Consider the following 17,324-nt stretch of genomic DNA (forward strand, 5'->3'; position numbering starts at 1 on the left):
AAATAGAAATAGGAATACTTGATTTTTTTTTAAATATATGCACATAATACAAAAGAACTTGCTCCTGCTCCTCCTTCATGATCTGGGACTTTATTCGAATAAATATAACTGACGAGTTGAGACTGCAAAGGATCTTTAGTTAAGCACTGTTCGAACGATTTAACTACAGCTAAAAGAAATTTATCATTTTCCGTATGCCACCAAATGTGTATAGTAGTGTACAACGTTTTACTCTATAGGTTCTGGGTTCTCGTTCGGTCTACCTATAGCCCGGATGATTACACTTAATAGCCGGATGTATCAGAATGAGCCATTATGTCCAAGTGACATACCAAACTCTCCGGGAAGCATTAGACATGTTCCGCGAAACCCGGAGCCTGAGAAGGTTCTGCGACTCCACATCGCATAAAGTCATCATCTCATGCCGCTTCGCCCGACGAGCATTCAGGAATTACGGAACACGACAGATTGTCCCGGTCCCGACTACCTGGTATGCAGCTCCCGAGATCCGACCGTGCGACAGAAAAACGCAATCCAGTGCGTACACCCTTCTCCTGCCCAAACGTAATCGCAATTACTGGCGTCAGGTAGGCAGCTCCACCGCACCGCTTTTACGTAGGAGGTCGCAAATGCGCCCGCTGATTAATGCATCCCAGTTGGCCGGCCATTCAACTACCGGCGAAATGATTTACCGTTCGGTAGAAATCGTGACATCAACATTACCCTCGGACTCGGAGATATCGGTAAACGGAGTTGGAAGGGAGTTGGAAGGGAAGATCCACCCGGATTCGGAATGATTTCGCTCAACATTTCGTGATCTGCATGTCGCTATCAGTGGGCATTATGTCTGCCGTGGCGTTGCCGACGTCGTAGTCGTCGTCGTCCGCCTTCCTCCCAAACCGTCAGCAAGGTTGCCGAAAAACACTAAAACACTACCTCGACGGAAAAACATGCAGAGTTGGGGGGGGGAGAGGGAATAAAAACGGTCACCAAAAGTCACTCACCTCGTGCGATTGCTGAGCGGAATTTTTAGCAGCCTTGCCTCTCTCCTTGCGACATCCGCCACCGGGTCCGCCGGATGTTTGGGCGGCCTGTAGCTCCTTCTTGAGCTGCGCTATGCTGCGCTCCTTCGACTTTAGCTCCTCCAGCTTCACGCGCGTGCCGATCCATCGGAGATTCGGAAAACGTTGTGGTGGTGTGGAAAGCGGAAAAATCAAGCAAGAAAAAACCAAATGAGCAATGAGAACGCATCGAAGTAGGTCAGCAGTTTCAAGCGCGACGAAACCATAAATAAAACCCCTAGAAACGGTTCTTCCCAGAACTGCAAACCGCTTGGGGAAGCCGAGCGCGGAAAGATTGTAAAACCATTTGCTGCAAAATATCTAATTAAGACCCTTTCCCAGGTATCAACACCGGCGATTGCCGTGGTAAGCAAACTAATTGGAGTGAAATCTAATTAATAGAGACGACTGGCAAAAAAAACTCTCTGCGTTAGAAAATTCACAAATTGGCACAAAAACAATTTATCTTTGTTCCATGATATCGGTCAGTATTACTTCAGTCTTTTTGTTGCATAACTGCTATCCATTGAATTGCATAATTTATCAAACTCACCGGGCCATGCAATTTTATTTTAGGTTTTATGAACTTTTCAAATATAGTCGACATAAACATTTATGCAGTTCTGTATCTCAAATCACTGTAGAAATTGATCATCAAGTAAGAGATTTTATTTTCCTACATTCAAAAACATATTCTTCATCCTCGCGTAAGACACAAAAAATCGTACAAAGACGAAAATTTAATGACCACCGAAAAAAACGGGATGACGGGAACCCACAATTTGCTCCTCATGATTCATCGACCGAATCCGTTTCATTATGCATCGGAAACCATCGGCTGAAGGATAGAATCCAGAACCCCGTGGAATGCCGCGAGCGCTAAGCTCTGCCCCGAAATCCCATGGGAACGCCCCGAAGGATCATTTTTCCGTCTTAAGTGCTGTCCTCCAACCACACCCTCCTATTGCCCAGGGGCTCCAGCGAATGATGGGCAGCATCTTCGGATTCGGTGAATCATTCAAAAAACGGTGTGCAAAAGCCTTCGAACGCCGGTACGCCGTGGAGTCTCGCTTCGCACAGCAAGTTGATGCTTAATGTGCTCTGGGCACGACTTGTTGCCAGCATCCGTTTGGGCCGTTGGGCCGTGTACCGTACCAGACGAATTGCAATTTCTGAATGGTCCCGATGGCTTGCCGTCACACATGGAACGATTTCTGCTCCAGAACCATTATCTGTTTCCTTCCCGGGGGGCTCTACGCTGAGAAGCTTCCTTCCAACACTGAATGAAAATTGCCCTCGGAATCGGAACGATATCCGTGCCCGCCAACGAACGTCTGCACACGCAGTTGAAAGGTATGCAGTCTGAATCAGGGTTTACTGCAATCGGGTGCGCAAACACTTAAGCTATTGCCGCACACACTTCCCACACCGGCGCGCATAATTTCGCCTGATACCTGAATGGAGCATAATTTGATTGAGGGGAAAAAAAAACAGCAGCCACTAAATTGTTGTAAGCCTTCGGGCTCGGCTGTAAATTGCCTCCCCGAAACGGTAATTGCCCTTCGCACGACCATAAACCCTCCGAGAAGGATAAACCGCGCATCGGCGGGCCCATCGAGTCCTTGCGCGGTCCATTCTCACGGACCACGCCACATCCGCATACCGTACCGGACTCGGCAGAAAAGTTCTGTCCGGGCTCACAAAACCCGCATCCAGCAAGATTATTCAAGAAGACCATCGTCTTGGGTCCATACTTTTCCTTCCTGCTTCGATTGGTGGTTTCCTAAATGACACCGGCATCGAAAAGCTTCTCAAGAGCCCCCAAAGCGGATTGCAGAATATGAACGACGGCGGTGTTAGCTCCGGGATGGAAATTCCCCCCCGCGTACCGTTGACGCTGCATCCGCCAAAAAAAAACCGGAGCTAGGCGGCGTGATGAAAAAGGGGGCGCGATCATGCTCGCGATCCGACCTGACAAAAACGATGAGCGAAACAAACGTTTTACGATCGGTGGCTTAAGATAGCATCTTCATTTCGGTGTTTCGTTGGTTTTTTTTTATCTTCCATGACTCACTCCTTGCTTGGCGCTGACCCAGACGTGACGCCTGACCGAAAACAAATGGGGAGGAAAAAGGGTCGCAAGCATAAGCCACCCGCTGGGACGCCTGGTGTGTGGTTTCGGGGGGGGGTTTAGTTCAAGGCGAGGGAGCGATTTCGAGGAACCAGCTCGGCGGCGGTCGCGATCTTGAAAGGTTTTTCGAAACTTTTTCCCCCTTCCCGGGAGTTGCAAAAATGTCAAGAATCGATAGACGGCTTTTTAGTATGCAAATAATAAGATGAAGTCCACCCGGATTTATATCCCCGCGCCTTCGCTATAGATCATCTTGCTAAAGGTAACATGAACAATAGATACCTCCCGGATGGCCATTGCCAAGAGATCCAAATGAGAGTTTTTGTGGCGTTCTAAGATTAACTTGAAGTGTATTTCGTAACACTTGGACATTTGCTGGGAAGGTTGCTTTAAGGAATCCAAGAAACCATCACCCATAAAGTCCACATAATTTAAATTCAAGAAATGCATTCGTCATAAAAATGGGCATAACGTTGAAAAAACCCCTTTGCGTGGTTAAAAATATCATAATCTCGTCATATGCTGTCAAGGTTTTGTGTGTTTTCAAAAACATATTCGATATATTTTCTTAACATTCTATAAAATTTAATATTATGAAAACTTTCTTGGATGTTCGAGGTTGTTGGATCCTTGGTGAATTAAATGGAATGAATGCCTAAATCTTGTTGATACAATCTTCACGGTTCCCTATTAAATACTAATGTATGTAGCACATTGTTGTGAGACGGATTCGTCTCATCAGTAAAACCATTAAAAAAAAAATTGGAAAAAAATCAAAGGCTAATTTTTTTATGGAAATCAATATTACAATTTAAAAATATTTGGTACGATACATTGCCATGAACAATGCAATTGAAAATTTATTAGGATTGCGGTACCAAAAAACGTCTCATAAAACTGTCAGGGAAAGACAGGGAATCGTAAGTAATCGAATGTGGTTTTAAAATTTCCATCTTCAACCGGACCACACCGCACGAAGGAATGTCGGAACCCTTCCATCCGATGGCGACTTATCATAGCTGTTGCCAGCAAGAAGCTTCATCGAAATGCCACCCAAAACTCACCAGTCGCTGAATTTCGTTTTTGGCAGACTTGGAAAGTTGAGTCAATCGTAGTTCATGCAGATCACGCTGTACGCGAATATCAGAAGCTTTCCGTCGTTCAGCCTCGGAGGAAATCTGTGAAGTGGTGAAGAAATAGAAAAGAGTAGAAGATTAGACGACGACCGCCCGTTAAAATGTTAGGATGTGCGCTGGTGAGATGAAGAATGTACGATAAACAGGGATGATTACAACCGGCAGAAAGAGGAGCTCTCTTGGAGGTGAATGAAGATGAAACGTTCCCCCGGTAGCTGAGCCGATCGATTCAAATCGAAAGTGAAAACAATGCAACAATGCACCGACTGGCGTGCAATTCATACCGCAGGCGAAAGCGATATGTTCTGCAACATGTATGTTTTAGCCGGGGGAATTTGCATAACGAGGAAACGAACCGCGGGCCCTAACGATTTCCTGCGCTAGCGATCCGATTGTGTGATTTCCGATCCATTCTTTTGCCAACGGTGGCCTGGTGGCCTTTTGAGAAGGCGTCCCTAGACTCCTGAGAAACGACGTTACTCTCAGTTTCACCAGAGCAACACCAATGAAACTAGGAAGTCCCACACCAAGTACACCCACGTGCACCTAGACAAATTCTTCGAGTGCATTCTTTCCCTCACCCGACTGAAGCACAATCGCTCCATAAGTCAGCCGGTCAGTCTGTTTGTCAGTCCGTACGTTCAGCTCTGTGGAGCTCCGTGGAACAGTTCGTTCCACTGGACGGTAGCTTCTCGGTAGCGTACAGATCTTGGACTACCGATTCCGACTGACTAATTATGGCGGTGATTTATTCTACGTGCTGCATAGTGTATGAGCCGGGCCTGCAAGTGAAAGGAGCCCTCTATCCACGAGCACACCGACTACAGATGATCGGTATAGATGCGTTGTTCTACGGACGGGTACGGATCCTTTCGCTTTTTTATTCATGAAAACTTCCATGAATTAACGACGGACTAGATCGATGAATGACGCTAGGGGATTTTTCATTGGAGTTAGCCTTGCTGTGGTGTGCATTTACTTTTGCAGAATATTTATACACACTGTTGGTTATATTAAATTCAGAGGCGAATACCTAAATCATATCTATCGCTTTTTGTATAATAAACTTGCTGGCTTAGCACGGTCCAAAAACAAAACAAACTATATTTATTTGACACAGAATTAATGTATGACTATATCCTCACAACGAAACATTTATGCATCGACACTACCGCCTCTAAACGTTTTAACCGAAAAAACACCTATGATAAAAAGAACTACAAAGCAGGAAACGGGTGTTACAATATAAAGGTATGACGATGCACAAGATCAGCATTTTATTAGACATTTACTAGCGCTGTCGAAATAAACTTGTCAAAAAGTTTTATTCAAAATGAACTTTTGCTTTAAAACAGCTCAACCGTGAAACGTTTACGAAATCCCTCAAATATGCAGAAATACGAATTAATTAATCTATTATTAATTATGTTTGAGAAAAACTATTATTAATATGTTTGCCCCCGAAACAAATGCCAGATTTCCTATCCTCAACAACCAATGATTTGAACACATAATTTTTATTGAAGCTACAAGTTCTGTACCTAATAGAGATTCCTTGACGTCGCATGTTTTTAAACAGTAGACGATAAAACAACTAAAAACGGGAGAGCTTGATTTATAAGGTTCACTCTAAAGGTTGAACATCCTAAAGAACGACGAGTTCGCTTTGATGATCCCACATTAAAATGGATGACAGGACGCCATAAAGTTGTAAAAGTGTCCTCATATTATCACCTCACATTATTGCAACATTCTTTTTGCAAACAATTAAACGGACATGCACCACTTGACCTTCCAGTGTCATTAAACTGACACCCAGTGTTGGCGAAGATATCACGGTTAATGCCGTCGATCGTTGCGAAAAATGAAATCAACGTATTCAAAATCATTTTATTTCAATTAAAATGTCATCAAATCCTTCGGCCTGTCTCGCGTGCAACCAGCGCGAGTACAATTAGCAAGCGTATCCTTTCGGGGGGACAGATTCAAAGTCATCTCGACACGCAGGCAGAATCCCCCCAACACTCCGCGCGTATCACACGGACAAAAGCTCCATCCATTTCGAAAGCATATTGTACACAACACCGAGCTGGTCAAGGTGCTGCCGCTTCGAATGTCTCCCAACAGCAGGGGGGATTTCCCCAAGACGGGTGCCTTTTGGAACGCGTGCCAGACACTCGGGCGCTGTCAGGATGCAACCCACGAAGGACATCACCCCCGTTCCGACGTCCAGCTCGATCAACCACCGCCAATTGGCGTGAATCCTTCGCATACGTGTTGCACAACATGAGCAGCTTTGTCCCCGACGCACTTCTCAGCTGTGCTGCGGTAATAATTGTTCGCGGATCATTAAGTAATTCTGACAGCCCGGTACGACAGACGATGTGCGAAACGGCGCAAGACACGACAGTATTTCGTCGAGGTCTGCGGCGCTCGGTTGAAGGTCGTTGCCGAATCGCAATTAATCGCTCCCAACATTTGCATGTCGCGTGCACGTGGGAGGAGAGGGAAGAAGGGTTCGGTGCGATGGGGCCGGTGAGCATATGTATATGTGATTAATGCGAAGTTACACCATGGGCCCGGCGAGCCAGGAAGGCCTTCCATAAATCGAAATTATTTATGAAAAGTGATAAATAAAGGCATGACCTCCCGGGTGGGAACGGGTAGGTGGACGGAGGAGGGAGGGGGAGGGAATCGAAAGGGAAATCGAACTTTCTACCGCAATGCAGCGACCCGGTCCCGCCAACCGCTCCCCTCCCATGCCGATCCGTATGATTCCGGTGAAGGTGATGCCTTTTTAAGGATGAGTTATACACATTGTGCAAGAAGCGAGGAAGATGAAACGAGCCACGAACAAACAAACGGACAAAAACAGCCTTCTGTCACCTCGAGTGCCCATGAAAACTGCCTCCCCTTGCGCGCCGGGTCGGGCAACTAAAGTTGCATAAAATAATCAAATCATTTTATTTCCTTTTCTGGACGTGGCTTACTTGGACGTGCGCCCGACCCGAACCGTACACCGCATGCCAACAGTCTCCGTCCCGAGCCGGGTTCGTTTCAAGGAGTTTCGTAATTCTTCGCACCAATTTTGCATACTCGGACACGGATTGGAGATTGGACCGCAGATGATGAAGATATCGCGCACCCGTAGTTGATTGCTATCTGTTTTGCGCGACTGTCAACCCCACCGTTCCCCCACCCGTCCCGCACAACCAACCATCGATCGTTTAATCCTTTGCGGATACGTGTATGCGCAATTTGTGCGGTTTATTTTCCACTAAAAAAGCAACGCTCATTGTCGCGCGGGTTCGATTGATTGGTAGCTACCGCTCACCGGCCACCGGAAAGGTGGCGCTCGAACGCATAGTTATGCTGGCATTGGCAGTTCAATCAAGGCGCACACGAAAGACGCAGAATACCGGCGATCCCTCGAAGCACGCGGTTTTTGGTGTAGAACTGATGGACGTGCCGGACAACTACGGAAGGCTGGGTGTTGCTTAATTTATTCTACGGAAATCAATTTATCAGCAGTAATTGGACACAGGTACACAATGTTGTTGGTGTGTAATAAAATTAAATATATCCCTTTGGTCGCGACATTGAAAGGTCCACCGTAGGTTTTTTTACCCATTTATCCATAAAAGTCTTGATTTCAAACAACCTTGACCCAAAGTCTTGCTTGCGAAGAGTGGTGTAGTGAACTAATCCTTTGAAATATCATATAATGGGGATAGCTATGAGTATTACAAGGATTGGTGACATTCCAATCGGTAGTGTTTAATTGAATCACAAGATGCAACCATCTTAATGATGTAGTGCTGGAATATTGAGGTGTGTAATCATTAAATTAAAATTTTGTCGAATATATCGTTTTTTAATTCAAATTTTTTAAAAATCGCAAATCCTCCTGTAGACTAATTTTAATTCATGAGAGTAGGTCAAATTCTATTCGAATCTCTTAGTCCTTAACGTTCGCATCCAAACTTACAATTACTATTCCTTACCTAAACTATTGGCTTTTTATAATACCATTTTGTTAGTAGTTTCAGGTTCCGTTTGTCTCGATTAAAATTCAACCGATGCGCAAAACCGTTTCTTGCATGTTTCAACATGTGAACAGCTGTCCAAAGTTGTTTATCCGATCATTTTAATGTAACAACAACATTTTTTGCTCCTTTGTACAGTGATGGTTTTAAGTGAAGATTAGAATTATTTCCCAGAAAAGAATCCCACAAATAAGTATTTAAACACAACCATTGATCCGTTAAACGATTAGAAAACAAACATAAATTTGAATTCTGCTTAAATAAACGTTGAATGCTGTACGCAGCCAAACAACGCATCCATCTTGCATGCAAGTGCTGCGTACGATTATCCAGCAACGGAAAAACTGTTGCATTCAATCTGCCGATCAACGTAGAATATTTGGCCTTTTGCTGTTGGCTTTGGACCGTGTTGCTTTCCCCGGGAAACCCTTTGTAACGGTGCAATGTATTCAATGTTTCAACGCACTTACCAGATATTTTTCCTCTAAGAACTTGTTCGTTTCCCGCAAGGCGGAAATCTCCTGATTCAGCTTCAGAACTTCCAGGCTGCACTGATGTTGCGGAGTGCCCGGTCCACCGGGGGACACCGGAGCCACGATCTCCGGTTCTCCTGAACCCCGGTTGGCCCGCTTGGCCGGTGGGACGCCACCCGCCGGGACCCCCTGACACTGGACCGCGGCATTCCGCTTCTGGTGCTGGAGCGCTTCCTGCAGTTTCTTGCACTCGGCTTTCGTCTTTCGCAGGTCGGACTCGTTTTGGGCCCTGGAAGAAAAGGGGAGTGAACACAAATTCGGTGCACAAACATTGCATGCCGCTAAGCAACCCCCTTCTTACCGCAACACTCGCACTGCATTCCGCTCCGCAGCCAAATTGCTTCGGAGCTCGCTCAGCTCCAGTCGCATCTGTTCGTTCTGAGCCAGCAGCTTCTGGACGGTGTGTGCCGCCTGCGCCTCGGTTACTTGCTGCTTCTTTCCCTTCGTTGCTCCGTTGGGGTTAGGTGCGCCAGCACTGCCTCCACTCGATACGCGCTGTGGTTGCGTACGAACGTCCGGTTTCGGTGGAATCGGTGGTTTACTGCGGACAACTGTCACCTTTTCGCCGTGCAGCAGTCCAACCGGTTGTTCACCGTGCATCTGGTCCGCAGCGTGATTCTTAATGTCCAGCTTTAACCTCTTGCCGTTCGCTTTCGAGTGATTTCCTAGTGCGGCCGAAGAAGGCACAGGCTGCACCACTGGAGATGCATGTTCAACTTCCTTCTCGGCCTGCTTCACCACCGATGCGTACGACTCCGACATCGGATCGGCTGGCTGGTCAAACCCGGAAGCTGGTCCTGCTACTGTTACACCCGCTTTTTCCGACACCTTCTTGCGCTTCAGACTGCCGTTCGTATCCTTTGGTGGTGCAAGTTCTTCGTATTCCTGCTTCGATCCCTTCTTAAGGACCGACTTCATCGCGCCCGGTGTCTCGCAGGACTTTTCACCGATATTCGCTGACATCGTGGCAAATTCTTTCGTTCGTTCCCTTGTTCCTTTCCTGTGTCAGGCTTTCTCTTTACTGCTTTTGTGGCTTTCGCTGATGCGTACGCGTGTGATGCTCTTCGTTTAGGCTAAACATTTAAATTTTAATTTTAACAATCTCACCCAACACTAGGTGGGCCTTTCAGTCCGGGCACCTGCAATCGCCTCCACTCAACCGGTGTGTCTTAGTGAGGATATCCGTCTTCCGGTTTACTGTAACGGACGATGGCGTGTCCTTTTTTCGCCTGATGTTTTGTTCGTCCCCGAAAAACTGAACTAGAACGCTCGTTTGTTTGTTCGTTCGGGTGTTTGTGCTGGATCGTGGGCGCGTGGAAGACTAATCGGTTGAATTTACTTCAGCTCGTGTGGCCGAGGTGCGTCCCCAGCGTGTCGGGCCGCTATAGATCGATCCAATTTTTCGTACCACGGCCTGCGGGAGTGTACCCTCGTTTGGGTTCGTCGGGCACAAGGTGTGGCACTCCACGTGTGTGACGCTGCGGGGAAAACGGAACGATAGAATGTAAACAAAAATAAGTACACCATCATCATCATCATTCGCGACGTGAGACAATACCACATCGAGGAGGCAAAAAACGGGGTCGAAAAAGGAAGGGATTACACGGATTACATAGGCGGTTGATTGACCCAGTGTAGCAGAAGCTTGTGGCGAACGACAGTCACGGCACGATATGCGACTTGCCGACTTTGCTGAGCCACGTGTTGAAGAGTTTAGAACATCGAATGGGAATAAACTGCCTCGTGCAACTCCCCGGCCGGATGTTTCGCGCCCAGTTTGAACCATAAAGTCATTAGCCCAATTAGTAAAGCGAGCAAACAAAACCAAGCTGAGGTGTTGAGGATGATTAACGAGAACTTTTTGATGGAGAAAGTCAATTAACCAAGATAGCAACATAAGATTAGGTTTCTTTAGGCCATCAATATCAGTCGAAATATTTTACCTCCTCTTTCAAACACATTTAACCATTAGAAAGATTGATAACATTTCGTTTCAAAATATTTTCTAAACCATATTTCTCATTGAAGTTATCTATTTTTCTCTTCTTTTTTTTATCTTTGAGTTGCATTTTTCAGTATTTTAAGTCAATTTTCCAGCACCTCGACGATCTAAAGAACGAGCCGAGATTTCGTTTCCTATCCGTTACAAGTGGCTAATATTATTACAACTATTCAGAGGATTCGTCATAGTGAACTAATTATTCACTGACACGAACTTGAAAACTAACTTTTCCGAACATAACATAAACACGGTGTCAGATTTCCTTTTACCATTTTCCCAGTGCGGTCCAATTCCTACCGGTAAACGACGTAGTGTGATAAATTTTAAACATGATGTCATTTGCGACATGAAACACCGAATCGTTCGGGGTTGAAGTAACTAGGGTGCGGTTTTCCTAAACTGCTTCCCACCCGGCACCGAAAGGATGGCTAGACTTTATTGGAACCATTTGCATGATGTCAACTGGGGCGAGGTAATTTGCCGTGGATTGGGAAAAAAAGAAACTATCCTTGTGCGAAGGTTGTTATTAATCGGCAACACCGTTGGATACTTGACCGACAAAAAGGGTTTATTAAAAGGTTTGTTTTAAAGAAAGTTCTTTTGGGTAAAAACTATGCAAGAAATTGTTTGTGTGTTGGACAGGATTCTTAAAAAAGAGTATAAAATCAAATCGGACATGGCGCAGCCTGATACCAATAACCTGCCTATGAGTTATTAATGTTTATCCTCTGGAAAAACACGCGTTTCAGGGCATTATTATTCAAGGGATTACATCGGCACGAATCAAAGTATCGTTTGAAATATGAGAGCCGTATTCCAACCTCTTTTTGAAGAACTTCTTGTCTCGAATTCATATTCTATACGTGCCCAATGCATCCATCCGAGAAATGGATCCATCGGTGTCAATGATAAATCGAGTGTTTAGACGATTAGTCCACACTTCCTAGGAAGCATCGGAAACACTCCTTTACCCACGTCCGCTGCCCTCGATCGGCTACTTTCGCCGTGAAGTGTTTTCAAACTAATCTTCTCGCACCAACAACGACGCACCGTTGCACCTCAAAAACAAACGGAATCAGCACGCGGCAGGCGCGGCAAACTTCCGCCCAAACCCGGTGCACGGAAGAAGCGCAAAACCCCTTTGCTCTGTCCCCCCTTCCCGCCCAAGAACAAGCGGCTTGTTTACGCGGCACCCATGGCCAGATCCCGCGAGCTCGTGCGTACCACGCGGAGATAAGCCGTCGGACTAGAATTGCCGTACGTGCGCTCGAGACAGATGCGAATGAAATGTTGCGGCCAAGAGACTGGGGAGCAACAAAGGCAAGTCGGCAGGGCGGAGGATTGACCACACACACGACAACGCCATCGTCATCGTCATCGTCGGCGGCGGCATGACACTGAGCTCGAAAATTGCCGCCGCGACTCGCAGACGGCCCGTCGATATTTATAGCCCGCGCAGTGTACGGGAGAGAGTGTGTTCCGTTTTCTGCCGTAGCATCTGCCCCATCGTTTATCCGTTTGATTTCGTTGGAATCCCGGTTGCCACCCCGGTTTAACTAAAATGAAATAAAACTGATTAAACTTTCCCATCGGTACGCGCACACTATCGGCCGGGAGTGTATAACCTTTGGAGTCGGTTATGAGCCGATAAGTCGAGTCCGTACTGACTATCTCCATACGCACAAAGTCGGTAAAAAGTTGGTCTCTTTTCTAGAGAAAAAGAGCAACTTTAGTTTCAATAATTTATTTTCTTCCTATGGCATATGGCTAATTGAACAAAAAGTAACAAGTTGTACCACTGATGGTTTCGAGTGAAGCTTAGGTTAAGTCTACTGAATAGTAGTAGAGCATGAGAAAATAAATTTTCAACACAGATTTCCTAGAGCAAATATTTAATAAATTCAAGACTATTTCTCCCTAAATTGTACCTGATAAGGTGTCGGCAGATAAAAGACCTTTTTTATTACTGGTGGTTGAAGTTTGCATTCGAGTTTTGTCCGATCGGCCACTGTTTACGCCCCTACCGAAGACTTTGATTAAACAGTATCGTTTAGAGTACTAGAGACGCGCATTTAAAAGCACACATTGTTACTCTATGATAAAGAGATACACGATAAGACGATAGCGGATTCCATTCGAGAGGATTGCGACACTATGACTCCGTTGTGTGGGATTCTGTGTTCAGTTTTCTCAATGCGATGCGCAAGAAAACACCCCAGCTCACCCTGTAGAATATAAAAATGATTTTCAAGTTTTCCGACGATTCTGATGGTTTTCTTCCACTTTATTTTCATTCAACTTCCAATTGGCTAAAACTCGCACGTCAACGGTTGCTATGTTTTGGATTTTTTAATTTCCTCCCCGCGCAGTATGTGGCCGATATTTTTGGATTGTTTGCATGGAACGTCATCATCGTCCGGGCCAGAGGTTGTTGGTGCAATTTTTCCGCGATGATGAAGTATTCGGTAGCGGATTATTCGCGGCCGAGGGTCGGTGTGACTGTGGGAGTAGCCATTTGCGCAGTGTAGTTTTTTTTTTATGAAGCGTAAAAACCAGCACCAGCAGACTCAAAAACAAAACTCGCACGGAATGGCGTCGTATAAGCAAACCATTACTCGCGTACAATTCGACAGTGCACTTGCAATTTATTAGTAGTGCTTCAACGAAAAGCGATTCAATAAATTTATAAGCTTTATCTTTTGTAGCTATGCGTGCCTAATGTGTTGTGTAGCTTCTTTTAATTAGCTTCACTGTATGCCTCCATTCTAGAACCACCTTTTGACGTACACTTTAATGTGATGCCATAACAGATTGTCCGAAATTCTGCTCTACTTTAATGACCCACTCCCAGTAGCGCCGGGTGTAAAACGTGTTACCCAAGGCACGCAAACAACCGAAAAACCAAAACGAAGAATTCCCAACCGTCTAAGGAGTGTTATAAACCCGAACGACACTCCCGGCTACTAGATAACCATCCCGCAGACAATTGGACCAACTCGTCGTAGCAACCAACGCGAGTAGTTGCACATTGTTGACCTCAGAAAGCACAAAACGCGCCATCGTGTGATACAACCGGCCTCTGCTTCAGCCCAGAAACTCGCACGATTGCGCTGAGCGCGGTGCATTATTGTGGAATTTAAATTAATTGGTCGATTACCATGACGAATGGTGATCCCACACAACTGACACGCTCCTGTCGTGGCCCTGGAAACTGTACACCGTCGGAACACCAAGCAGCAGCACGGGTCAAATCGTGGGATCTCCATCCAAGAACCGGAAGATCGATGATTCGCAGCCGGATCCCAAAAGAAAGGGATCAGAAATACGAAACCAACCGTCAAAACTATTGATCAATCAAACCAATACTGCCAATGGTGTTCCGTGCATCGAGCTGGCGCCAACAACCAATGCTTTCAGGTTGATGGATAACGCCTCCAAATTTAGATCCCCTAACGCGCGTCGGCAATCCCTAGAAACGGCCTAGAATCTTCGCATTCACACCAGCAACAAGTGCTAAGGTTGGTATCGAGAGAATAGAACCTGGTGTGGTGTCAGAGAATTAGCCGCTCGTACCATGGGTCGGTGTCTTTTCGGTGTCGCACTCATCGCACACGCCTGACGTAATCGATGATGTTCTACATTTCGGAGGTTTCGCCAAACATAGAGGCGGTAGCAACGGACGGCGTTCGGCAGCGGAATCGAGCTGTCAATCGCGTCCCGCTCGTTCACAATGTGCCAGAACCACTTGCACATATGGCAAGTTGGGTTAGGATGAAGATGGTTAAGTTCAGCCGGTGTTACGCTGTGCGCTACCAAGATGGAGTGCCCTGTCCTCAATGCAAGAACGTTGTGGACCGCCACCGGACGGTGACCACTTTAGCGAGCGGAGTCAATACGTTCGATCTTGAAATGTACGCCCAGTGTGCGGGGGTTTCCATGTGGTCCACCCCTTTTTCCACCAATAGAGCACCGGGCGCGTATTTTTTTAGGGAGGCGTGAAAACATGTGGGTGTACGTCTTGTAACACAAAAGCGAAATCTTAATCGCGTGTCGACGAACGTGTGTAAGGGGCGCCACCAGAAAAGGGAATCCGTCATCCAGATTTTCATCCGCGCGAAGAAGCTGGTAGAGATGCTCAGGAGAAGGAGGGAAACCGATTTCTAGCGATCGTTCTGACCTAATCAGAATGGGGTGAAGTGTATATTTCGAGATGAGGTGTGGGATCCATCCAAACGATGGAAAAGTATTTTGAAGACGTACATAAAATCTTTACTGATTGAGAACCTCACCCTACATCTAAAAAAAAGAAGAATTTATTCCTTTCATTAAGTTTCAATTTTCCTTGTAGCTTGCTTTCGCAAGAACACAGTCACACTAGTTGACTCAAATGGCTAATCAGATTTTAAAATTAGTATTTTACATTAACTTTGGGAGGTCATAACAAAAACCATTTTTATACTTTGATGTTTGAGTTTGAGGTTTATGTGTTTCAGCTAAACAATATTTTCAACTCATTTGGATGTACAAATTTCACCATACCAAAGTAAAATGCTTATGCTTATGATAGAAAAATGTAAATACTTCATAAGTGCGTAGAGTCAATTTTTTTATGAAAAAAAACCTCACTTGGTGGCACACGCAAAACAATTACCACTAGAAATGTCACCACCATGCCATTCGCACCGGTATTAATAAGTAAATCACCACCACCAGAAAGATCTCATCATCCCCAAGCCGTCATACGTTGGCCACCGGCCAGTAAAGATGCTCGAAGGAAAGGCTCAGGATCGCGGGTGGTTAGTGGAGCATACGGACTAAGTCAAACGTACTAACATAAATACCTATTCGCAATGCCGTTACTATCGGTCACTGGCAGCTTCTATACGTTTCACACTTGGGCACAATTTAGGGCCGGGTCGGTTCAGGTTTCAATTATTTTTACAACCAAACACACACTTTCGCGCGGACGCGGATGAGAATCACTTTTCACCACCCGTCGTTCACTCACGCACGTACGCACTTATTCACGCAAATTTTTCCTCAATTTGTTGTCTTACTTTTCGACACCCTTTCTGCCCGGGTTGGGGAGGTTTTGCGTACTGTTCTGCAGCCCTTGTATGTTTCACTTTGCAGGATTTACGTATTTGTTTGTTTTTTTTTTGTGATTAAAATTCACCCTTCGGATCTGCTTTCGAGCAATCGCACTTAGTCTCAAAAGGACCTCCTCCCACGGATTATTACCAAAACACCTCGTCACTTTCGTGGGCTTGTGTTTCGAGAGGGTAGTTTTAAAAAATCGGAACTTAACTATTTTCCGTCGTTTCACTTAACTTAAAACCGTTTGCCAAACAGGTGTACTCGTTGGGTCGTTTTCTTTGCAGTTGAATTTCGAAATAGAAAATTACGATGTTGTAGAAGCTTCGGTTTTTTTTCTTCCAATTGCTTTCCTGTGCGATTCTCCGGATGAATATTACTTTCCTCCGATTCGGTCCGCTATGATTCACAGCTGTTAATCATCTTTTTTTTGTTTGTTTCAACAGATTCGTTTCGTTTCATACGATCCGCGGATACTTTTGTGTGAAGTCTGCGGTTGATTACTAACTCTTCGAGGTTGGTTTCGTTCGATGATTTGTTATCTTATTTTGATTCTTTTTTTCCTTCTCTTCCGTTTTGCTCCGTTTCGATAGTGTTATGTACACTTAGAACTACTTAAGTATTAAAATTAAAATTAAATGTTGCCTAATGCTCGAACGACGACTGACTGAGCCGAGCCGAACATCGACGGTCGTACCGATGCCGGATCCGCCGCGGCCCCACCAACCGTGAGGATGTAGTAGTGTGGCCGTTTAGGTTTTTTGTCGTGACGTCCGCCAACCACAGTCAACTCTGCCTTCGTCGCGTAACGCCGGAACAGCAGGATCGTCGGCAGGAACACGGTGCCAAGGCGGGTGCGCGAATGACACTTGCGCAGCATCCATCATGGGCAACGGGAAGGGGAAGCTTAGTAATACGACGGGAATATGTGTGTTTGTGCGTGTAGTAAGTGTTTGTGGGTTTAAAAAGGGTGTTTTGCGTTGTTAACTCCAACGCTCCGGCGAGGGAGGGAATGACGCGTGTCCGCGGTGTGGAATAATGGGACGACGGATACGGTTGACCCTGTCGAAGGAACCATCCCATACATCAGACATGGCCGCGTGGCCGTGTGCGTGCCATGCTGCCTATTTTAGCCAGCGAATTTCAACTGATGTGGGAATGGATTGTGATTTTATTTTGTGCGTATCCTTCGTAACAAAATGTTTGGGTGCGGTGAGCGAAAGGAAAAGGATGAGGATTAATTTTGGTTTTGTCTTTTCTGACGCGTGAATGACAGGGTAGTAGATAGACCAGCATTTTAAATAAAATGCTGCTATTAATT

General features: G+C 45.7%; 1 protein-coding gene across 1 annotated transcript in view; it reads right to left on the reverse strand.

The window, feature by feature from the left end:
* LOC131271437 (CAP-Gly domain-containing linker protein 1) overlaps positions 1–16,710 on the reverse strand; it is a 96,990-nt gene extending 80,280 nt beyond the window's left edge. Inside the window, exons 1-5 of the mRNA XM_058272870.1 lie at positions 15,751–16,710; positions 9,209–10,385; positions 8,845–9,136; positions 4,257–4,370; positions 1,005–1,148 (exon numbers count right to left, since the gene is read on the reverse strand). Coding sequence (XP_058128853.1) covers positions 1,005–1,148; positions 4,257–4,370; positions 8,845–9,136; positions 9,209–9,870 — 1,212 coding nt within the window. The 5' untranslated portion in view covers positions 9,871–10,385; positions 15,751–16,710. The remainder of the gene's footprint in view (positions 1–1,004; positions 1,149–4,256; positions 4,371–8,844; positions 9,137–9,208; positions 10,386–15,750) is intronic.
* Between the last annotated feature and the right edge of the window lie 614 nt (positions 16,711–17,324).

This window comes from Anopheles coustani, chromosome 3, assembly GCF_943734705.1.
Source record: "Anopheles coustani chromosome 3, idAnoCousDA_361_x.2, whole genome shotgun sequence".
In the NCBI taxonomy this organism is placed as follows: domain Eukaryota; kingdom Metazoa; phylum Arthropoda; class Insecta; order Diptera; family Culicidae; genus Anopheles; species Anopheles coustani.